Source organism: Octopus bimaculoides, chromosome 11, assembly GCF_046866305.1.
Source record: "Octopus bimaculoides isolate indiv1 chromosome 11, ASM4686630v1, whole genome shotgun sequence".
NCBI lineage: Eukaryota > Metazoa > Mollusca > Cephalopoda > Octopoda > Octopodidae > Octopus > Octopus bimaculoides.
In genome coordinates, this window is record NC_142938.1 from 67,873,921 (window position 1) to 67,900,053 (window position 26,133).

The 26,133-nt window shown below is 38.9% G+C and overlaps 1 protein-coding gene across 1 annotated transcript in view; it reads right to left on the bottom strand.

Moving 5' to 3' along the window:
• LOC106870967 (calmodulin-lysine N-methyltransferase) overlaps positions 1–26,133 on the bottom strand; it is a 105,460-nt gene that overhangs the window by 34,095 nt on the left and 45,232 nt on the right. The window contains exon 2 of the mRNA XM_014917214.3: positions 12,877–13,055. Within this exon, the coding sequence (XP_014772700.1) occupies positions 12,877–13,055 (179 nt within the window). The remainder of the gene's footprint in view (positions 1–12,876; positions 13,056–26,133) is intronic.

Here is a 26,133-nt window from a genome sequence, read left to right on the forward strand (position 1 = left end):
GGACTGGCTCTTGTGCGGGTGGCACATAAAAGACACCATTTCGAGCGTGGCCGTTTTCGTGCGGGTGACACGTAAAAGCACCCACTACACTCTCTGAGTGGTTGGCGTTAGGAAGGGCATCCAGCTGTAGAAACTCTGCCAAATTAGACTGGAGCCTGGTGTTGCCATCCAGTTTCACCAGTCCTCAGTCAAATCGTCCAACCCATGCTAGCATGGAAAGCGAACGTTAAACGATGATGATGATGATGATGATACATATACATATACATACACACACACACACACACATATATATATATTTGTATCGTACATGTATATATATATATATTTCTATCATATATGCATATACATATAGTTGTATATATATATGTGTGTGTGTGTGTGTATGTTTGTCTGCATAAGTATATATGTGTGTATGTATCATCATCCTCATCACAATCATCCTTTTCCATGGCTGGCATGGGTTGTGTGTGTGTGTGTGTGTGTATATATATATATATATATATATATATATATATATATATATACACATGAGTGTGTGTATGTATATGTATATGTTTGTATGTGTTTATATATCTGTATACACACAGATATTTATATATGTATGTATATGTACATGCATGTGTGTATATATATACATATACATACATATATATGTGTGTGTGTGTGTGTGTGTATATATATATATATATATATATATATATATATATGCGAGTAAAAATAAATACAAAAAAGGGTTTTTTTTTTGTATGATTGTGTATAGAGGAATATATTATTTTGTTTAAAAGAGTTCCAACACTGTCTGTTTTTTATGTTTTATTTATATTCCTTGTGGTATTTCTTATTTTCTATACTTTGTAGTATTTCATCATGGCCAGTATGACAGACCTGTCATACCGGCCATGATGAAATACTACAAAGTATAGAAAATAAGAAATACCACAAGGAATATAAATAAAACATAAAAAACAGACAGTGTTGGAACTCTTTTAAACAAAATAATATATATATATATATACATATGTATGTATGTATGTATGTATGTATGTATGTATACATCTTTTTTTCTGTTATCTTTTACTTGTTTTGGCCATCAGACGTCAGCCATGCAAGGGCACCACCTGAAAGGGTTTTAGTGGAACAAATCAACCCCAGTACTTAAACTTGGCACTTATTCTGTTGGTCTCTTTTGCCAAACCACTAAATTATGGGGATCTAAACAAGTCAGCATGGGTTATCAAGCAATGACACACACACACACACACACACACACACACACACACACACACATGCATACACACACAAAGTAGATTTATTATCTATCTTTCAAATCCAATTTTTCCACATTTTCTCAAACCGTTAACAATAATTATAATTTTACTGAAACAAGTAGAAAGATATATTTTTTAATGCATATATAGGATAAAATCCTTTTTAGAGCAGAAAAATTTGTCAGCAACCAGCGATGAGGATCAAACTCACACCCCTCTGATTTTACTGTTTGAAAGCATATTCGCTGAAGAATAAAGACTGTGAAGTTACAGTCATGGGCATACACCATTTGTTCTATGCTTCCAATCAAGGTAGATAACTCTGCTTGGTTTAGTATCCCAGACTGAACAATGAAACACACGTCACACCTATTTCACAGTGGAGTGATTTGTGGTAAGAAGGGCAGAATGAGCATCTGAATAAACAAGTCATCCAAGTCTTGCAAGAATGGATAAAAGGAAAGAACAAAATAAAAATAAACATGACAAAGCTGAATTTTGAAAATGGGCTCCCAAAATAGTTTTATCCTATTCTTGTTTTTCTTATTCTATATCTTTTATCTTTTACTAGCTTCAGTCATTGGGCTGTGGCCATGCTGGAGCACTCGAGCGGTCAAATCAGACAAATTGACTTCAGTACTTATGTGTTTAATACTAGTGCTTATTCTATCAGTCTCTTTTGTTTACAGGAATGTAAACAAACCAACACCAGTCGTCAAGTACTGAAGTGGGGACAAACACAAAAACACACACACACATGCACTATATATATATATATATATATATATATATATATATATAATTAACATAATATGGTAAAAATTCGATATTAATTAATATCAATTTAATACCAGGAAACTAGCACATTAAAAGAATCAGAAGGTTCTTGAAAAAATTTTTGGAGATCCTAAAAAGATTATAGTACTTGTGTATATAAGATTGACCAGTGACCGGTCTGTCAAAATGCTAGAAGAGAAATTTTTAAGTGAGCTTCTTCTAGCATTTTGACAGACTGGTCACTGGTCAATCTTATATACACAAGTACTATATACGACACTGCTTTTCCTCTTCCCAGGCTACAGGCCCACACCCCCAACACCCATACTGTTAGGATTGGCACTCTCAACGTCGGCACGCTGAAAGGTAGATCTGGTGAAATTGTTGAGATGCTTGAACGGAGATGCGTAGATATGTGCTGCATCCAGGAAGTAAGATGGAGAGGAGGTTCTGCAAGGTTCCTCACAGGCAAAGAACACAGGTACAAGATTTTCTGGGCAGGGAACACTGACGGGGTCGGGGGCGTAGGAATACTTCTAGCGGAGAAATGGGTGGATAAGGTAATCGAGGTCGTTAGAGTAAGTGACAGAGTACTTAAGATCAGACTAGTGCTTCATCATAGATTAGCTACTGTCATCTCAGCCTATGCACCTCAACCTGGGCTACCAGATGGTCTGAAAGACCAATTCTATGACACCCTCTTGCAAACTACCTCGTCGACGAGTGACAGGGACCTTCTCTTTGTGGCTGGAGACTTCAACGGTCATGTCGGACGTCGTGCTGGGGGCTTCCATGGCATACATGGAGGCTATGGCTTCGGTTCCCGCAACGAGGAGGGAACCAGACTGCTGGAGTTCTGTGATGCAACCAATCTTATGGTCTGCAATACCAACTTCAGGAAACCTGCCAGTCACCTAGTCACCTACCGCTCCGGCAGACACTCTAGCCAAATCGACTACATCCTCGCCAGAAATAGGGAAAGAGGGCGGCTTATAAATGCCAAAACCTACCCTGGCGAAGAATGTACCCCACAACATAGATTAGTAGTTAGCGACTTTGGGATCAAGGCAAAATGGGTGCCCAGAATTAGACAGGCTTGGAGAAGAAGGGTGTGGAAGCTTAAAGACCCTGCAAACGGACAGAGACTTAGAGACAAGTTACTTGAAGCATTTAACGAAATAGAAGGGGATATAGCATCATACAACGTGGAAGACAATTGGAGATTTCTGCGGGACAACCTGTTGAAAGCCACCGACCAGATTTGTGGGTGGTGTAAGGTCCCCTCCCAACCCAGAGTAACGTGGTGGTGGAACAAGGAGGTAGACAGGGCTATTAGACAAAAGAAACAAGCTTGGAAGGACTGGAAGAACGGTGGTAGCAGGGAATTGTACCAATGTGCCAGAAGGGAGGCTAGGCGACAGGTTTATTTAGCCAGAGGGGAAGCAGATAAGGAAAGATTTGCCAATGTTCTGCGCCGTGAGGACCAAAGACTCGAGGTATTTCGGGTTGCAAGACAGTGTAGGAGAGAGAATAGTGATGTTGTAGGAGAGAAATGTGTTCGCATGGATGATGGTACGCTTGCATTAAATGAGGATGCAAAGAAAGAGGTCTGGAGATGCCACTACGATAGATTGCTTAATAAAGAGAATGAATGGGAGAAAGAGAGCCTGCCTTATGTCGACCCAATAGAGGGACCAGCTATCCGAGTTGATAGTACCAGGGTAGATAAAGCAATTAAGAGTATGAAGACCGGGAAAGCCCCCGGCCCATCAGGAATCACTGCAGAGATGCTCAAAATATCTGGCAGTGTTGGCTATAGCCTAGTCACCCGTATTACGAACCAGGTGATACACGAAGGAGTCATACCCTATGACTGGTGTAGCAGCATCATAGTCAACTGCTACAAAGGTAAAGGGGACGCTTTAGATACAAATAATTACAGAGGCATCAAGCTGTTAGATCAGGTTATGAAAGTTACAGAGAGGGTCATAGCCCAACTAATTAGGGAGCGAATCAATTTAGATGAGATGCAGTTTGGGTTCGTGCCAGGTAAAAGCACTACTGATGCCTTATTTCTAGTGAGACAGTTGCAAGAGAAATACCTAGCCAAGGATAAACCTCTGTACCTGGCTTTCGTTGACATGGAGAAAGCCTTTGACAGGGTCCCCCGATCCCTTATCTGGTGGTCAATGAGGAAACTTGGGATAGAAGAATGGCTAGTGAGAGCTGTGCGAGCCATGTACAGAGATGCGGCCAGTAAGGTGAGGGTTGGAAATGAGTACAGCAATGAATTCCGGGTAGAGGTAGGGGTCCACCAAGGTTCCGTCCTCAGCCCCCTATTATTTACCATAGTCCTCCAGGCAATCACAGAGGAGTTCAAGACAGGTTGCCCCTGGGAGCTTCTCTATGCTGATGACCTTGCCCTAATTGCGGAGTCACTATCAGAACTAGAGGAGAAGTTTCAGGTGTGGAAGCAAGGTCTAGAATTGAAGGGCCTTAGAGTCAACCTAGCTAAAACCAAAATCCTAATAAGTAGGAAGGTAGATAAAACACAAACCCCTTCAGGTAGATGGCCCTGCTCAGTATGTAGAAAAGGAGTAGGTAGTAACTCTATAAGATGTACCCGGTGCAAGCTATGGACACATAAGAGGTGCAGCAACATCAAAGGCAGGTTAACTAGCAAGTTAGTTTTTGTTTGTGGCAGATGTTCAGGTGCAATAAAGACTGCAAACAAACAGGAAACAACTTCTATCTCATTCCAGGGTGAAAAACTAGAGGTAGTCGATAGCTTCCGCTATCTGGGCGACCAAGTTAGTAGTGGGGGTGGGTGCGCTGAAAGTGTAGCTGCTAGAATAAGAATAGCCTGGGCAAAGTTTAGAGAGCTCTTACCCCTGCTGGCGACAAAGGGACTCTCACTCAGAGTAAAAGGCAGACTGTATGACGCATGCGTACGAACAACCATGCTACATGGCAGTGAAACATGGGCTGTAACTGCTGAGGACATACGTAAGCTCGCAAGGAATGAAGCCAGTATGCTCCGTTGGATGTGTAATGTCAATGTGAATACCCGTCAGAGTGTAAGTATCTTGAGAGAAAAGCTGAACATTAGAAGCATCAGTTGTGGCGTGCAAGAGAGACGATTGCGCTGGTATGGACATGTGGTGAGAATGGAGGAGGATAGCTGCGTGAAAAAGTGCCACACCCTAACAGTTGAGGGAACCCGTGGAAGAGGTAGGCCCAGGAAGACCTGGGCTGAGGTGGTGAGGCAAGACCTTCGTACATTGGGCCTCACCGAGGCGATGACTACGGACCGAGACCTTTGGAAATGGGCTGTGCGTGAGAAGACCCGGCAAGCCAAGTAAGATCGTTGCCAGTGCCCCTGGACTGGTTCTTGTGCGGGTGGCACATGAGATGCACCATTTTGAGCGTGGCCGTTGCCAGTACCGCCTGACTGGCTCCTGTAGGATTTTCGAGCGAGATCGTTGCCAGTGCCCCTGGACTGGCTTGTGCGGGTGGCACATAAAAGACACCATTTCGAGCGTGGCCGTTTTCGTGCGGGTGACACGTAAAAGCACCCACTACACTCTCTGAGTGGTTGGCGTTAGGAAGGGCATCCAGCTGTAGAAACTCTGCCAAATCAGACTGGAGCCTGGTGTTGCCATCCGGTTTCACCAGTCCTCAGTCAAATCGTCCAACCCATGCTAGCATGGAAAGCGGACGTTAAACGATGATGATGATGATGATGATATATATATATATGTTGGGGCAAGCGAAAGCGAAATCGTGATGGCGTGTAAGGACTTTCGAGCGAGATCGTTGCCAGTGCCCCTGGACTGCCTCTTGTGCGGGTGGCACATAAAATACACCATTTTGAGTGTGGCCGTTGCCAGAACCGCCTGACTGGCCTTCGTGCTGGTAGCACGTAAAAGCACCCACTACACTCTTGGAGTGGTTGGCGTTAGGAAGGGCATCCAGCTGTAGAAACTCTGCCAAATCAGATTGGAGCGTGGTGTGGCCATCTGGTTTCACCAGTCCTCAGTCAAATCATCCAACCCATGCTAGCATGGAAAGCGGACGTTAAACGATGATGATGATGATGATATATATATCAGCAAAAGAATTTGATAAGCTCAGAAAATATAAAGATCTGCTAATCGAAATCAAAAAGATGTGGCATCTCAAGACAGTTACAATACCAGTGATTGTAGGAGCACTTGGAATGATCAAAAAAAGGAACTGAAAATTATTTTAGAATGACCCCCAGCTTATCATCCATGCAGGAAGGGCAAAAGATTGTCTTAACTGGTACATCACACATATTGAGAAGAGCATTGTCGCTATTAATTTTCCTTCCTTTATTTTATTTGTTTACTTTTTATTTTTTATTTTTTTCATTTTTCTCTCTGTCTTTCTTCCCTTTTTTTGACTATCACATGACTTTATAAATGAACAATCTGGTGTGCTTATTTCAATGGCCTACCAATGTATGCAGTACATTTCTCTACCCCAGGTGTCAGGAAGACACTCGGCATGAAATGGAAACAGAATTGAAAGAAGATGTTAATGAAAATAATAATAATAATAATAATAATAATGGTCATATGATGGAATAGAAATGAGTGAGATTTTTATTTTTTTATTCTTGTTTTTTTTTGTTTTTGTTTTGTACAATGCAGCAAACTAGTCCAATAAAGAATGACATATATCAGAACTGTGCAACATTTACTGCAGTAATTACATGTAAAAGATATTCATAAAAGAAGGTGAGGAAGAAATGGGAGAAGAAATTTGGAAAGAAATTTGCTAAAAGTTTACAAAGACTGCATAGAATCAGTCAGTGCAGTGCTTTGTCATCTCCATTATTATAAATCATAATAGACGTTAGGCATTGAAAGTACCGAATTGAGACAGGAAAGAAATAACAGCTTCAGTATTGAGACTGTTCTTTTTTCAATATTTTGTTCTTTTACCCTTGTAGTACTGTTGTAGCTGAGAAACTCCCTTCCCAGATATGGTTTTGGGTTCAGTTCAACTGTGTGACATTTTGGGTGTCTCCTACAATGGTCCCAGATTGACAAAAGTCTTTTGAGTAGATTTGGTAGAGGGAAACCATATATACATCTTTTATACTTTTTTACCCTTTTACTTGTTTCAGTCATTTGACTGTGGCCATGCTGGAACATTGCCTTTGGTCGAGCCAGTTGATCCCAGGACTTATTCTTTGGAAGCCTAGTACTTATTCTATCGGCCTCTTTTGCTGAACCGCTAAGTTACAGGGACGTAAACACACCAGCATCGGTTGTCAAGCGATGTTGTGGGGACAAACACAGACACACAAACATATACACACACATACATACATACATACATATATATATATATATATATATATATATATATATATATATATACGACTGGCTTCTTTCAGTTTCCATCTACCAAATCCACTCACAAGGCTTTGGTCGGCCCGAGGGTACAGTAGAAGACACTTGCCCAAGGTGCCACGCAGTGGGACTGAACCCGGAACCATGTAGTTCGTAAGCAAGCTACTTACTACACAGCCACTCCTATGCCTATATATAACTATATATACATCTTTTGTTTCTGTCATTAGACTGTGGCCAACCTCAACAAATTCCATCTGAGCCATATAAGCATGGTAAAGTGGACATTAAGTGTGATTTAAGGGAGACTTGGCTGCTATGTTTAGCAGGTTGAGTGGCCTTACAGAGGCTACCCTGTTGCAATGAAAACATGGTAGTTGTATTTGATAATCAGTTAAAACAAACACTAAAAGCATTGTAGCTCTGTTTGATTATCAGGCAAAATTACGTTGAGAATATAATAGTTATTATGTTTGATAACTGCTAAAACTACAATGAAAACATGATAAGTGATGTTTGCTTTCAGCTAAAACTTACTGTCAAAACATGGCAATTGTTTTTGATATTTCCTAAACTATAACAAAAATATAGCAGTATTCTTTGATATCAGCTAAAACTACTACGAAACATGACTGATCTAAAGTAAAACTGCTAAAAGCTGGAGTATAATATCATATGAAAAGTTGTCAGTCTGTATTAGTCCACAAACTTTTATCAAATATAACATCTTATCTTTTACTTTGACATTGCAATTAGATTTTCATCAGCAGAAACTCTATTAATCAAAAGTATCTTTGCCAGGTTTAATTTCCTGTCTAAACCAGTTCTTATCTCCAGCAATAATTTCCTTTTCTCCATTGAGAAACTCCTGTCTTTCAAATGAAGGCCATGTGTAATTCAAGATTCATAAACCATTGATAGTTTGGTTATGGATGACAGCTAAAAATATGCCACACACTAAAACATGTTGGTTCCAGTACAACCACCTAAAAGCTAATTAACCTGTCCAGATCAGAGAATCTTTTGTCATTTCTTTTTATCTGTCACTTGTTTCAGTCATTGGACTGCAGCCATGCTAGAGCACTGCCTTGAAGGGTTTAGTCAAACAATTCGACCCAAGTATTTATTCTTGAGCCTGGTAACTAATTCTATTGGCTTCTTTAGCCAAAGTGTTAAGTTACAAGGATGTAAACCAACCAACACCAGTTATCGAGTGGTGGTGTAGGACAAATGTAACCAAGGACAGATACAGATACATACACACACACACATATCATCATCATCATCATCATCATTGTTTAATGCCCACCTTTCATGCTGGCATGGGTTGGACAGTTTGACAGGAGCTGGTCAGGTATAAGACTGCACCAGACTTCTGTGTCTGTTTTGGCAGGGTTTTTACAACTGGATGCCCTTCCTAACACCACCCACCCACCCAGCAGAGTGGGCTGAGTGCTTTTTACATGGCACCAGCACAGGTGAAGTCAGTTTTGGCATGATTTTTACAGCTGGATGCCTTTATATATGATGGGCATCTTTTTGTAACTACCATTCACAAAGCTCTGGCTGACCTGAGGTTATAGTGGAAGATACTTTCCCAAGGTGTTGCACAGTGGGACTGAACTCAGGAGCACATGGTTGGGAAGCAAGCTACTAAACCACACAGCCATTCCTATATTTTACCTTCTTTAGACATACCATGAGCAACATGAAAAAAAAAAGGGGGAGAGAAAAAAATAAAAAGGAAGAAAAAACACTCCACTCTGCAACACAATGAAAACTGAAATGTCTTCAAATTTCTTTTGATGGCTGACAAGTTTGCTTCCTGATCATGTGGCTTCAGATTTGGACTCACTGTGTGGTTCTTTGAGTCTTTGACTATATCCTTGAGTCTTTGACTATAGTCCAGCCCAACCAAAGCATTGTGTTTGGATTTGGTAGATGGAAACTGAAAGAGGGCACCCACCCCCACACACCATCCCACCCCCATCACCATCATCATCATCACCAACCTCATTATTTGAGCATTTACTTTAACCATGCTTTCATGGGTCAGATGTTGATGCAGATTTTCCACAGCTGGATGCTCTTTCTGCCTCTAACCTTCACACATTTCTAAGCAAGGCAATATTTCCTCGTGATGAGACATATTTTCACAGTAGATTCTAAACAAACAAACCACTCATGAGGTGACACATATTTACAACTATCACACTATTTCAAAACAAGAAAACAACCAACACACGCACACACACACACACATACATGCTATATATATATATAGTGGCTGTGTGGTAAGTAGCTTGCTTCCCAACCACATGGTTCTGGGTTCAGTCCGACTGTGTGACACCTTGGGCAAGTGTCTTCTACTATAGCCTCAGGTCAACCAAAGCCTTGTGGATGAATTTGGTTGACGGAAACTGAAAGAAGCCTGTCGTATATATGTGTTTTGTGTGTGTGTGTGTTTGTGTGTATGTGTGTCTGTGTTTGTTCCCCACCATTGCTTGACAACCAATGCTGGTGTGTTTACGTCTACGTAACTTAGCAGTTCAGCAAAACAGACCAACAGAATAAGTCCTGGGGTTGATTTGTTCAACTAAAGGCGGTGCTCCAGTATAGATACAATCAAATGACTAAAGCAAGCAAAAGAATAAGAATATATGTATATTCCTCTGAAAAGAATTCAAACTTTGTACGAGTCCATACCTTATAGAATTGAAGCTGTAATTACTGCCAAAGGCGGTCCTACCCCATATTAAAATAAATTTGTTTGAAATTTGAAGGTGCTTCCATTATTTTGTCCAACCTCTGTATGTATATATATATATATATATATATATATATATATGGCGTTAGGAAGGGCAGGATGGCGTTAGGAAGGGCATCCAGCTGTAGAAACTCTGCCAAATCAGACTGGAGCCTGGTGTTGCCATCCGGTTTCACCAGTCCTCAGTCAAATCGTCCAACCCATGCTAGCATGGAAAGCGGACGTTAAACGATGATGATGATGATGATGATATATATATACAGAGAGAGAGAGAGAGAAAGAAGGGAATAGATAAATATACATTTATATATTCATATATATGTACACACACTTACATATACATATATACAGACACATGCATGCACAAACATAAACACACACACATTTATGCATACATGTATATATATATATATATATATATATATATATATATATATAAATCTTTAGTTAAATATATTCAATGAGAATATTATATACTGAATTTATATTGAGTGCTCTATTGTATCAAAATATTAATACTATTAAAGTATTTATGTATTTAATACGAGCGATTATATATATTTTTATAGTGCATTATTATTAATATCAGGAAATCAATATTAGAAAATTCATCTGAAAGATATATACGTGTGTAGAATAATTGTTGTATTGAAAATATATATAAAAATATATGTAAATATTTGTAAATATTTGCATATTTTTTTACATATATTTTTAATACAACAATTATTCTACACACGTATATGTCTTTCTGATGAATTTTCTAATATTGATTTCCTGATATTAATAATAACATACTATAAATATATATATATATATATATATATATATATATATATATATATATATATATATATATATATATATATATATATATATATATTGGAAGGTTTGGAGGTGATGTACAGGAATTATATATTAGAAAAAATAATCAGGTACTCAGATGGCTGGATGGTTGTACATTTACAGATTTTTATTTATATGTCACATGTTTTATAAATTAGCATTTTCACCTAGTTTTGTAGGATTTTCAAATTTGAAAACCCCACAAGACTAGGTGAAAGCGCTAATTTATAAAACATGTGACATATGAATAAAAATCTGTAAATGTACAACCATCCATATATCTGAGTACCTGATTATTTTTTCTAATATATATATATATATATACAGCAATGAATTCCGGGTAGAGGTAGGGGTCCACCAAGGTTCCGTCCTCAGCCCCCTCTTATTTATCATAGTCCTCCAGGTAATCACAGAGGAGTTCAAGACAGGTTGCCCCTGGGAGCTCCTCTATGCTGATGACCTTGCCCTAATTGCGGAGTCACTATCAGAACTAGAGGAGAAGTTTCAGGTGTGGAAGCAAGGTCTAGAATTGAAGGGCCTTAGAGTCAACCCAGCTAAAACCAAAATCCTAATAAGTAGGAAGGTAGATAAAACACAAACCCCTTCAGGTAGATGGCCCTGCTCAGTATGTAGAAAAGGAGTAGGTAGTAACTCTATAAGATGTACCCGGTGCAAGCTATGGACACATAAGAGGTGCAGCAACATCAAAGGCAGGTTAACTAGCAAGTTAGTTTTTGTTTGTGGCAGATGTTCAGGTGCAATAAAGACTGTAAACAAACAGGAAACAACTTCTATCTCATTCCAGGGTGAAAAACTAGAGGTAGTCGATAGCTTCCGCTATCTGGGCGACCAAGTTAGTAGTGGGGGTGGGTGCGCTGAAAGTGTAGCTGCTAGAATAAGAATAGCCTGGGCAAAGTTTAGAGAGCTCTTACCCCTGCTGGCGACAAAGGGACTCTCACTCAGAGTAAAAGGCAGACTGTATGACGCATGCATACGAACAGCCATGCTACATGGCAGTGAAACATGGGCTGTAACTGCTGAGGACATACGTAAGCTCGCAAGGAATGAAGCCAGTATGCTCCGTTGGATGTGTAATGTCAATGTGAATACCCGTCAGAGTGTAAGTATCTTGAGAGAAAAGCTGAACATTAGAAGCATCAGTTGTGGTGTGCAAGAGAGACGATTGCGCTGGTATGGACATGTGGTGAGAATGGATGAGGATAGCTGCGTGAAAAAGTGCCACACCCTAACAGTTGAGGGAACCCGTGGAAGAGGTAGGCCCAGGAAGACCTGGGCTGAGGTGGTGAGGCAAGACCTTCGTACATTGGGCCTCACCGAGGCGATGACTACTGACTGAGACCTTTGGAAATGTGCTGTGCGTGAGAAGACCCGGCAAGCCAAGTAAGATCGTTGCCAGTGCCCCTGGACTGGCTCTTGTGCGGGTGGCACATGAGATGCACCATTTTGAGCGTGGTCGTTGCCAGTACCGCCTGACTGGCTCCCGTAGGATTTTCGAGTGAGATCGTTGCCAGTGCCCCTGGACTGGCTTGTGCGGGTGGCACATAAAAGACACCATTTCGAGCGTGGCCGTTTTCGTGCGGGTGACACGTAAAAGCACCCACTACACTCTCTGAGTGGTTGGCGTTAGGAAGGGCATCCAGCTGTAGAAACTCTGCCAAATTAGATTGGAGCCTGGTGTTGCCATCCGGTTTCACCAGTCCTCAGTCAAATCGTCCAACCCATGCTAGCATGGAAAGCGGACGTTAAACGATGATGATGATGATGATGATGATATATATTCCATAATGATATATGAGAGAAAATAAGTCACCTTATGTTAATAATGAGCTCTTTCGAACCAATGTTACATATATATTCATGCCACGTGGCATCTGCCTCAATTGGGATTCCATCAAGAGCTGGTTGATGTTTCAGCAGACCGAGGGAAGTAAAGCGTCTGGTGGAAACAGGTGAAAGATTTAAGGCATTTGTCTTTTTCCCATTTAAAGCCTGCAAAACAAAGCAAAAAAATGAGATCAATGAATGTTGCTAAACTGAAATTGTGTTAAAAAACTAAGACAATCGATATTGGCAGAAATAATACAAAAGCATGTCTATGATAGTAATTTTATTAACACTTCGGAGAAGGAGAATAGCATTCAATATACTCTTTTATTCTTTTACTTGTTTCAGTCATTTGACTGTGGCCATGCTGGAGCACCACCTTTAGTCGAGCTAATCGACCCCAGGACTTATTCTTTGGAAGCCTAGTACTTATTCTATTGGTCTCTTTTACCGAACCGCTAAGTTACGGGGACGTAAACACACCAGCATTGGTTGTCAAGCGATGATGGGGGGACAAACACAGACACACAAACATATACACACATACATACACATATACATATATACGACGGGCTTCTTTCAGTTTCCGTCTACCAAATCCACTCACAAGGCTTTGGTCGGCCCGAGGCTATAGTAGAAGACACTTGCCGAAGGTGCCACGCAGTAGGAATAAACCCGGAACCATGTGGTTGGAAAGCAAGCTACTTACCACACAGCCACTCCTGCGCCTATCTCTCGACTTTTCTTTTTTCCTTATCGCATACCTTGTTGTCAGCTGGGCATGCTATATCTATCATCATCATTATTATTATCATCATTATCATTATTATCATCATTATCATTATTATCATTATTATTATCATTATCATTATTATCATTATTATTATTATTATCATTATTATTATCATTATTATTATTATTATTATCATTATCATTATTATCATTATTATTATTATCATTATTATTATTATTATCATTATTATTATTATTATTATTATTATTATTATTCATATACACACAACACATTAGACTGTTGGAAAAGAAAAATCCCTAACATCAGGTTACAACAAGTAACCTTAGATGTCAAGAATTCTCCTAAGTATACTAGCTGTCCCTAATAACACTGTTTTCTGGAGCTATACTAGGTTGGGTTTTATGCCTATTTCCTCTATCCATCTGTTCAAATCTTTCGGGATATTTTCCAATGCACCTATAACGATTGGGATACATTTTACCTGCACTTTTCATAGTCTTTGTAATTTTATGGCTTGTCCTGGTACTTTGCTATTTTTTCTACACCTCTCATATTGATTTTTTTTCATCATTTGGGATTGTAAAGTCAATTATGTGGCATTTTCTATTCTCTTTGTCTACCACTACTAAATCAGACCTTCTAGCTTCTATTACTCTGTCAGACTGAATGTTAACGTCCTTATTATTATTATTATTATTATTATTATTCAGTAGTTTTATTTTTATAACGTGCTTTCACTTCACTACCGAGCGCAGCTCTGTGTGCCTTGGGTATGTGCTGTGGTTTGCTGTGATGCTCTTATGGTTACTGTATTGAAAGTGTTTTGCGTAGGATGTGTGCATTATTATTATTATTATTATTATTATTATTATTATTATTATTATATTTTTCAAAAGAAAAATTAAGAAAAATCAATATTGATTTATATAAAATTTTTTCCATGCCTCTGCCATTGTCAATGACATTGCAAACTATTGTTAGTCAAAGCTAAAAACTGAAGCTTAGTGTAAAAAGATAGGGAACCATATAGGCGCAGGAGTGGCTGTGTGGTAAGTAGCTTGCTTACAAATCGCATGGTTCCGGGTTCATTCCCACTGCATGGCATCTTGGGCAAGTGTCTTCTACGATAGCCTTGGACCGACCAAAGCCTTGTGAGTGGATTTGGTAGACGGAAACTGAAAGAAGCCCGTCATATATATGTATATGTATATTTATGTGTGTGTATATGTTTGTGTCTGTGTTTGTCCCCCCAACATCGCTTGACAACCGATGCTGGTGTGTTTACATCCCCGTAACTTAGCGGTTCGGCAAAAGAGACCGGTAGAATAAGTACTAGGCTTCCAAAGAATAAGTCCTGGGGTCGATTTGCTCGACTAAAAAGGCAGTGCTCCAGCATGGCCGCAGTCAAATGACTGAAACAAGTAAAAGAGTAAGAGTAATCCTTTGGAATTTGAAAGGAAAACATTAATAAATTCAAGAAACTTGGGTAGTATTTTGGATGTAGATCAACATTGAAAAGAGAAAACCATGGAATATAAAAAAAAAACAAAAAAACTAGAAATATTTTTCTCCTTGAAAAAAGTTACTGCTCCTGCAGTAGCTGTTGCTACTGCTGCTGCTACTACTACTTCTAACCCTCCCACCACTACCAGTGCTGCTGCTGCTGCTGCTGCTGTTGCTACTACTAAATAACAACAAGAGCAATAATAATGAAAATGGCGACAATGATGATTGTGGTGGAGGTGATGATGATGATGATGATGATGATGATGATGGAGGTGGTGATGATGGAGGTGGTGATGATGATGGAGGTGGTGATGGTGGTGGTGATGATGATGATGATGATGATGATGATGATGATGATGATGATGATGATGGAGGTGGTGATGATGATGGAGGTGGTGATGGTGGTGGTGATGATGATGATGATGATGATGATGATGATGGAGGTGGTGATGATGATGGAGGTGGTGATGATGATGGAGATGGTGATGGTGGTGATGATGATGATGATGATGATGATGATGATGATGATGATGATGATGATGATAGAGGTGGTGATGGTGGTGGTTATAATGATCATGATCATGATGGTGATCATGATGATAATAATGATGATAATAATGATGATAGTGGTGGGGGTGGTGGTTGTGGTGGTTTGTGGTGGTGGTGACAAGGATGATGATGATGATGATGATGAAGATGTTAATGATGGTGACGACAATAATCATGATGATGTTGATGATGATGATTTTAAATGTAGACACAAGGTCAGAAATCTTGGTGGGAGACGAACAATCGATTATAATGGCGGTGCCCCAGCATGGCCACAGCTCATGAGCTGAAACTAGATAAAATAAACCGAATGAATATTATTTTTCTCGACCCCGAAATGATAATTGAGATGCAAAGTCAACAGTGGTCAGATTTGAGCACAGAACATGAAGAACCGGAAAAATACCAAGAAATATTGCATGATATTTTCTCCAGCGCTTTAACAAAAACAACGACATAAAAATGATGATGATGATGATGACAATGAACTAAATCTATAAATAAAAAAACAAGTAAAAAATAAAAATAAAAAAATGAGTCAAAATTCTTTCTGTTTTCTTCCTGGGTAGAGATCTATTCTTACATACTGGCAGCTATCCAAAAACCCACTCAAGATATAATAAAAGATCAATAAGGTGTATTGATTTTTAAAAAGTTAACTTTCATCAATGCATCGCAAATCAGCAATGTAGCATAATTTTTATTTTATTTATTTATTTTTTGTTTTTGTTTTTGTTTTTAGTCTTTTAGTAAGAATTTACAAATATTTTGTTTCTGCTGAACAAGAGTTCTGAAGAAGGAACTGAAATTCACTTATGGTGGAATACATCGAAGTACATCAAAATAATTCAATATAAAAATGCACGTGACGAACAATAGGCGCAGGAGTGGCTGTGTAGTAAGTAGCTTGCTTACCAACCACATGGTTCCGGGTTCAGTCCCACTGTGTGGCATCTTGGGCAAATGTCTTCTACTATAGCCTCAGGCCGACCAAAGCCTTGTGAGTGGATTTGGTAGATGGAAATTGAAAGAAGCCTGACGTATATATGTATATATATGTGTGTGTGTGTGCTTGTGTGTCTGTGTTTGTCCCCCTAGCATTGCTTGACAACCGATGCTGGTGTGTTTATGTCCCCGTCACTTAGCGGTTTGGCAAAAGAGACCGATAGAATAAGTACTAGGCTTACAAAGAATAAGTCCCGGGGTCGATTTGCTCGACTAAAGGTGGTGCTCCAGCATGGCCGCAGTCAAATGACTGAAACAAGTAAAAGAGTAAAAAAAAGAGTATGAGTGAATAGGTGTCTGGATATATTTGAAGATCAGAAAATAAGAGATGAGTGTTTCAGTTATATAACCCTAACCCTAACCCTAACCCTAACCCTAACCCTTTCCTCATCCCAGTGTTCTGATGAAGCGAAGGGAGTGCAGAGTATTTACAGTGTCATGAAAAATGTTATGGGCCATTTCTTCTGGCTTTTTATGATTTGGTTTCATATCTTACCAAGGTCGACTTTGCTGTTCATCCTTTTGAGGTCAATAAAATGAAGTATCAGTCGTGTACTTGGGTCAATGTAATTCACTATCTCAATCCCCCTAAAGCTACTGTCCTCTTACTAAAATTTGAAAGAATTATGCACACACATACACACACACACATACACACACACACATATTGCTTGGTTATTCATTTTACGTCTGTTTTTCTATGCTTGCATGGGTTTGAGGAACATGTTGTTTGCACCATTGTTTTACTGCCAGATACCCTTCCTTCTTTCCTTAAATGTATGTGTGTGTGTTTGTGTGTGTGTGTGTTTGTGTGTGTGTGTGTTTGTGTGTGTGTGTGTGTGTGAGTGAAATGAAAATAATATAGAATATAAAAACTTTTTTAAAAAATAGCTTTTAAAAAATATAAAATTCAACAATGAATAAAGAAAATGTAAGGGGGAAAAAAATCAAATAATTTCACTTCTCACTATGTTTTTGTATGGGAGCTAATAGAAATTATGGTTTTAGATTGCTTCTTCTAACATCTTTTTGTCTTTCTCTCTCTCTCTCCCTCTCTCTTTCTCTCTCTTCTACTTTCTCTCTCTTCCAGTTTTTTCCTCTACCCCCCTCTCCCCCTCTCTGTCATTTACAATTCTAATGGACATTGTTTAATGGCAGAAACAGAGATCTGAAGCCATAGAAATAGTATCTCGCAGGATATAATGAAATTTGTGATGGAAATTTATCTGACAAATGGATGGAAAAAAAAAAATACAAATGATTTCTTTCACAAAACAATGATTTATTTTTATTATTAGTTACATTATAAGATGGCTAATGAAAAGAGTTTGTACAGAAGCATACCACCACTCAACTTGATAGCTAATGTATGAATGAGGTTGGAACTGAACAACAAACAGCCATAATCACTGCTATTTTGTTTTTGTGTAACCCATATTCAGTTTTGCTCAAACAAATGTTCCATTTGTGACACACCTGTCTCTCTTTTTTTAAGACATAATGTATCTAGGATTATGTTATCTAATGTGTTCTTCTTCTGATTTTGTTTTTTAGTTATGTGATTATGTGTGTCTTTCATTGGCTTAAGACTCTTTTGGTTATATTCATTTCAAGTTTGGGTACAAGACCAGCAAATACAGGGGATGAGGTAAGTCGATTTCATCGACCCCCCAGTGTTTAACTGGTACTTATTTCACTGACCCCGAAAGGATGAAAGGCAAAGTGGACCTCATTAGATTTTGGACACAGAATGTATTCTTGAGCAAAGCACTTCATTTCATGTTGCTCCAGTCCACTCAGCTATGACCAAATACTCTTGTGAAGGAATGGCATCTTGTTCAGAAAGAATGTGATCTCAATCACTTACACACCATGGAGATTGTAGTCAACAAATGAAATGCCATGAAACATTTTGCCTGGCATGCTAACAATTCTGCCAGCCTGTCACCTTTATCTTTAGATTACCGTAAATCCTCGAGTATAGTCCGCCCTTGAGTATAATATGCAGGGGATTTTTAGGGGGCTGTACCTCTGAAAAACCTAAACTTTGTGAATAATATGCACCCCTTCTCTAACTTGAGTCAAGGAGGTCTATATAACATCCCTGGTTTGTAAACATATATACGGTAATGTCATTTATTATTATTGTATATATAACATAATGCAAACGTGTAGCTTTTTTGTGCACTTTGTTTGCAGAAAATAAAGAAATAACAGTAATAACGTTAGTGAAAAATAAATATTAAGTAAATTGACTTTAGATATTTATCACTATCAATTACAAGCTCACTTTGCAACCACATGGTTTCAGGTTCAGTCCCACTGCATGGCACCTCGGGTAAGTGCCTTCTACTATAGCCTCTTGGGTTGATCAATGTCTTGTGAGTGGATTTGGTATGTAGAAATTATGTGGAAGCCTGTTGTGTATGGGGGGTGCGTACGTACATGTGTGTGTATGTGTGTGTGTGTGTGTGCATATCTTTGTGCCTGAGTTTGTCACCCCACCCCAAGAATTTATGTCGAAGCCTGTTGTGTGTGTGTGTGTGTGTGTGTGTGTGTGTGTCTGTGCATGTCTTTGTGCATGAGCTTGTCACCCCACCCCAATCCACCACTAGACAACCAGTGCTGGTTTGTTTACATCCCCATAACTTAGCAGTTCAACAAAAGAGACCAATAGAATAAATACCAGACATCAAAGTAATTAGTGAAGGTGATTTGTTCAACTAAACTCTTCAAGGTGGTGCCCCAGCATGGCCACAGCCCAATGACTGAAACAAGTAAAAGATAAAAGAAAACACACACACACATACACACCAAAACTAGGTTTAATTCCAGATTACATGAAGCTAAATAGAATCCTACACTGGGTGGTTTCATAATTTTCATATCTTTGCATTAAGAAGCAAGCATGGGTATTTCGTTACAGCTGAAAGCTCTTTCACTCAACCATGTTATGGGTGTGCTACCGATTTTCAGCAAGACTGACTGGAAGTTAAGTAGATGATGTAGAAGAAGATGCTCGCTTCATCTGATGGTCTTTTGAGGATTTGCGATCCAGTTTTTGTAATCACTCAGGTGTGTGATATATACTATATGATCAGATTATAGGTGTTAATAAGTGCTGATGACTTTTGTAGATTGATGGGCAACACTAAGAAGAAGGTGTGTTTAGCTTTCAATGAAAAAAAATAACAACGACAACAACAAAAGCACCACCACCAACAACAACAATAATCGGAGCATGTGGTAAGTGTGTTGTGTAGATAGTGCAGTTATTAAACAAACAACAAAGTGTATTAGCATTGTTGGCACACTGACAGTGTGTATACAGAGAGTTTATCTGTTTCAAGATACACAGAGACAACGGCCGGAGTAACTAAGCCTGTTTAGAATGGATCATTAGATGCTGATGATAAAACGGTTGGTCAACTAATGAACTTAATAGATACTAGTAACATGATTACATACTCACTTAAGATCAGAGGACCGTAATCGTCGTTGTCCTCCTCTTTATCATCATCAACACCATCACCACCAATGTCATCACTAATATCACCACCACTACCATCACCACCAGTATTATCATCCAACGCCTCCTCATCGAAACAAAGCCCATAATTGTTATTTTTCTCGTCAAGGTCAACGTCACCTTTTATCTTTCTGCAGCCAATAAAATGTAATATCAGTTAAGTACTGGGTGGGGAAATAAAGTACTGGTCGTGTACTGAAATCAAGTTAATCCTCTGTACTCTTCACCAAAACCAAATGTGATGCCTAGCACTGACGTTAAAAACAAATATCATCGTTGTTATTGTTTTAAAGCTGTGCAGCACAGAATTGGTAGTTTGTCTGATGAAATGCTTTGTGGTGTTTAGTTACATCCCTTCATCTTCCGGTTTCAAATCCTGCCAAGTTAACTTTAACTTTCATTTGTCTGGGATCATTAAAGAACAGTCAACTGCTGGAGTCAATGTAATCAGTTCATCCTGATTCCTACACAAAATTTCTGGTCTCGTGTTTATGTAAAGCATCGTTGTCATCATCATCATCATCATCATCATCATCATTATTATTATTATTAGTGCAACAATGTTCTCAAGGAGACTCTGGACGCCAACGAGAACGAACTGGCTAGTCTGTTCCGGAGGACTTTCCAGTTGGGAACTATCATGGATATTTTCTAGATGTCCTTGGCCTGGCAGTGCTATTGGTGGGGAGGTGGGGTGTCGCTGCCAGTTTGAGATAAACTCTATAGGCATGAATGTGCTGTCAGATGGGCTTGTCCGAGGTGTGCACAGAGTGATGAAGCCATTCAAGCACGCCCTCGTTCAGTCCAGGCATTGCTGACTTGTGGGGTTATGTCGAAAAGCTGCTGTCGTGTGTGGGACAGATCCATCTGTTGGTCCAGTCTGTAGTGATGATCACCCCACCACCCTCCTTCAACTGGGCAAGCAAAGCAGTTATCCTTTGCCTGGTGGCTGTGGCAAAAGAGGTTGTTTGATGGACAAGGCTGAAAGGCATGAGGACAGATACATTCCTCTTTCATAAAGCTCTCATTGACTTCTTCAAGTTTCACGTGAAAGGGAAATTGAGAGTGAAGAGGGAAGTGCTCTCCTCGAGTGAGTTTATTGAAATGTGGGTGGAAGCTGAAGAAATAGCAAGAGTAGATGGGACCACTCTAAGTGCAGACCTGTGAGTAGGAGAGAAGGAATTAGTTCCCTCTCCTCAAATTTCAGGCCTTATGTCTATAATAGAAAGGACTATTATTTTATTATCTTTGCACAGCTTCTAATGCTGGAGATGTACTACATTGTCAGCTGTTCACTACCAGTGAACTGAGGTAACATCCCTTATTATTATTATTATTATTATTATTATTATTATTATTATTATTGAGTGAGAGAGCAGTGCATGCCATCAAAGTGACACTGGGGTAAAATATACGAAGCCCAGTATACCCATCATGACTACATGTCTGATAAGGGTACATCAGGTACATGCATCACAATCATATGTGTGCGATATAGTAAACTCATATCAAGATAAACAGCACATGACCTTGCAGATGGGGCCCAGTTAGAATTTTCTTCAGCTCGAGTAGCCCATTCCCAAAAGATTCCTGAATAAGGGTTGTTTAAGGATGTTGAATGAAACACCCATGTTTCCAAAGGTGAATTATCCAAACCCCAAAGAATTCCTCTCAAACACATGGCTATGATGCTCCCCAACTACTTCTGCTCATGATCAGAGATGCACATATTTTTGGCCAATAAGGAAGATGCTCAACTGGTCAAGATCAAGCAACTGACAAGCAAATCTGTGGTATTGAGCAGAATATTTGCTGTAGTCCATCTTTTATACCAAGACAAAACAATGTACATGATAACACTTCCAATCAGTTACGATCAGAAGCCATGAGAGCTACTGCCTGGCACTGCATATCATTATTATTACCATTATTATTATTATTATTATTATTATTATTATTGTTATTATTATTATTGTTAAGGTGGTGAGCTGACAGAATTGTTACTACACCAGATGCAATGCTGCTAAACATTTGGCTGAGGTCAACTTTGCCCACCATCCTTTCAGGGTCAACAAATAAAGTACAGTTCACGAGCAGGACATTGGCAGAACTGTTTGGTGTTAGACAAGATGTTTTGTAGTACATATTCTCGGGTCTTTATGTTCTGAGTTCACCTATGACAACATAGGTATAACACTGTATCAGCCTTTGTTTTTCTCTCAGATAACCTCAATGGCATAGAGAGGGGCAACTTTCACGTACAGGAAACCACTGGTCTTCAGTGGCATAGCTAGAGTATGTGCCACTAGGGGCAGCCCTTGAGTTGGCTGGGCCTCCATCCCTGGGCCCCTAAGCCAATACAGACTAGAGGTCTATGCCACCAACTTACCCTTCATCTGAAAAATTTCTGGCCTTGTGTCAAAAGTTTGATAAATATCTTAAAAAAATAAAGAACTAAAATATGGAGTGAACAGAATTTCAGAGAATCGGTATTTGGTTTACAGCTTTGTAGGGATTAACAGGTTGGGGGTAGGGGTACAGCATTATTTCAGTCTGTACCTGTTGAAGCCAAGCAGCAGATGGTGTTAGTAAAGTTACTGGGTTTGAGTTCTTCTAATTTTGGTTAAATCAAGAATCCTGGCAGAGGGTAGAAAAAAAAAAGAAAAACAAAAAGTAAAAAACAAACAAGCAAAATAGCATTTCTATTTTGATAATTCCTATTGTTAGAGCTGCATCAATTGTTTATCACAGCCAATAAGATAACTGGAGCATGCTCCAAGCCATATTCTTGTTAGTGTGGCATCTCGATATAAGACATCTGGTGCTGCTTATGGTGGAATTGGTAATTTGACCAGCTAATCATTTATTTTGTATTTTCTCGTAATTACTTTTTCTCAGTTTGAAGCAAATGAAGGTTGTGAAGTATGTGAGATAGCATTGAGAATTTTCAAGATAATACACTTGCAGATTGTGTGCGTGTATGTGTGTATGTGTTCATGTGTGTATGCATGTGCATATATGTACATATATATATATATATAGAGAGAGAGAGAGAGACATGTATGCATGTGCATGTGTGTGAGTTATATTTGACAGAATGTTTCTGCAATGGCAAGTGTGTGTAAATGTGTTTGTGCTTGCGTATGTGAATGTGTAAGTGTAGAATTGTCTCTGTTTGTTTTATGTCTGTGTGAATTATTTTGTATTGTAGTGTGTGTGAAAATGCCTCCATGAATATATGTGTGTCTGTGTTACTATGCATGTTTATGTGTATGCCTAACAGTGGAATTGTATATACATATATACATACATACATACACATATGTGTGTATGTGTATATATATATATATATATATATATATATATATATATATATATATATATATATATATATATATATATATATATATATATATATATATGTGTATTTGTGTATGTGTGTGTGTGCATGTATGTATGTATATATATATATATATATATATATATATATATATATATATATATATATATATATATATATATATATATGTGCCAAAGTATATGTGAGTTATTGTGTATAATGGCATGCATAAATGAATGTGTGTAAAGTGTTTGGATATTTGTTTTGTTTGTGTTTGTGTATGCCATTGTGTGTAAATGTACCTGCACATATGTATGCCTATGTGTTTAGACATGAGTGCATACAAATAACTTTGTATATGTCCTTTATATTTGTCAACGTGTGTGTATTATTGATTACTGCAATGTATGCAAACGTGTACAAGGTTAGACATGTTATTTTATAATTGTTTGCATGTTTTTTTGTGCATGTGCATGATTGTGTAAACCAACCATAAATTGTGTTTAGAGCTATGAGTGTGTATATATAACTATAACTGTCTGTATGTGTAACTTGCCAGTCTGTATACATCTCTGTGCGTAGGTGATTGTGTACGGCAGTGTTCATAAATGCATCGGCATACACGTGTATAGGAATGAGCATATGTGTGTGACTTCAGCAGCCTTGAAATCGTGTTCTGTTGTATGAAAAAGATATGACATTAGCTAATAATGTTGTCCAAGAGACAAAATAAAAAAACAAAAGGGTGGGACAGTCGCTTTGATCGTAGATGTATTGAATCAGACCTGGAACCTAACAACAGCAGATATGTAGGGGTTCCTTGACTCTATAGATGACTAGGTTTGGTAACAGTTGAAGGTAAAAACTTAGGTTACTAAGAAATTTAGTGAGGAATGCAAGTAAAACATATTTTTATTATCATCACCAAATTATCTGTACTCAGGTTCTATGTCTGTCTGTCTCTCTTTCTTTTTCTCTTCCACATCCTATCCAAACATATGTCATCTTTCTTGTCCACACCCTGTCAACCGTATCATCATAATGATTCTTTTACTAGCATCTTTCTACTTTCCCCACCTCAATCACCACTGACCATCTCCCACCCCTGCATCCATTACACCCTCCATCCACCCTTCAACCCCCACCCAGTCTTTACAGACGTTGCCCACCTCCCATTTCTGCCATTGCCTTATCTCTTATCCCACCATACACTCTTGCATCTCTCCACCACCTACATAATCCTAGCTTCTCTTCCACACACACCCCCACCCCCACCACCACTCACTTTTACTCACCACATACCTTAAGGGTGCCGAGTGAACACTTCATCACCACTGTTGATCTCTTCAGAGATACTTCCAATTCATCCTCACTCCCTCTCTCCCCTAAATGTGAATAGCCATGCAGCTCCTCTGCAACAAGAACCTGCTCCTTCCCACCCTTTAGCATTCGGATTATTCTGTCAAATTTAATACTTATTAATTAACACTGTTTTGAATTAATCATGCGTTGTCTTGTAACTTTGAGATTTCAATGATGTGATTGTATATTCTGGGGTAGATGTAAGAGACTAGAGTTTGACTGTTTGAACATAAACCAGGTAAAATATTGGGGCATAAATGCTTACCTGGCATAAAGACCCCCACACTGCCCCACTTCCTTAGGCTTTGTAGTCTTGCAAGCTGCATGGCAACCTCACTAGTGCTGGTGGTGCAAAAAAAAACAAAAAAACAAGTACCCAGTACACAGTAACGTGGTTGGTATTAAGAAGAGCATCCAGACATAGAAACCATGCCAAAGCAGACACTGGAACCATTGGATATTTGTCAAACTGTCCAGCCTATTTCAGCATGGAATCATCACCATCATCATCATCATCATCGTTTAACGTCCGCTTTCCATGCTAGCATGGGTTGGACGATTTGACTGAGGACTGGTGAAACCGGATAGCAACACCAGGCTCCAATCTAATGATGGTGATGATAATGATGACTCTTATCTCCACCAGCCATCCCCCTTTCAGTCATCTCACCATCTTTCATCATTCATCTAAATATCATTCATCTCTCTATCTCTCGTTTATCTTAGTGTCTCTATGAAAACAGTGGTTAGTGGTGAACTTGATACAACACATGTGTCAGTGTAATGTATACATTAACTTATAATCAATTATTTTAAAAAAGATAGGCTTTTTAATTAACTGCAACAAGGTTCAAATGCCTCAAGCAAAATACATCCATGAATAGACCTGTGGCGTTTGAAATAGGATATGATATGCTTCTATCATATCAGATCCTATTTCAAAACTTGCTTGTGTGGTGATGCAAAATTGTAACTCTAAGAAAAATTGGAAGAGCTGCTTTTACTGTGATTGCTAATTAACTGTTGAAATACACTGCTTTTGTTTCAGTTAATTTCAAAAATAATAATTTCATAAAATAAGTGGGTGTGTGGTAAGTAGCTTGCTTACCAACCACATGGTTCCGGGTTCAGTCCCACTGCATGGCACCTTGGGCAAGTGTCATCTACTATAGCCTCGGGCCGACCAAAGCCTTGTGAG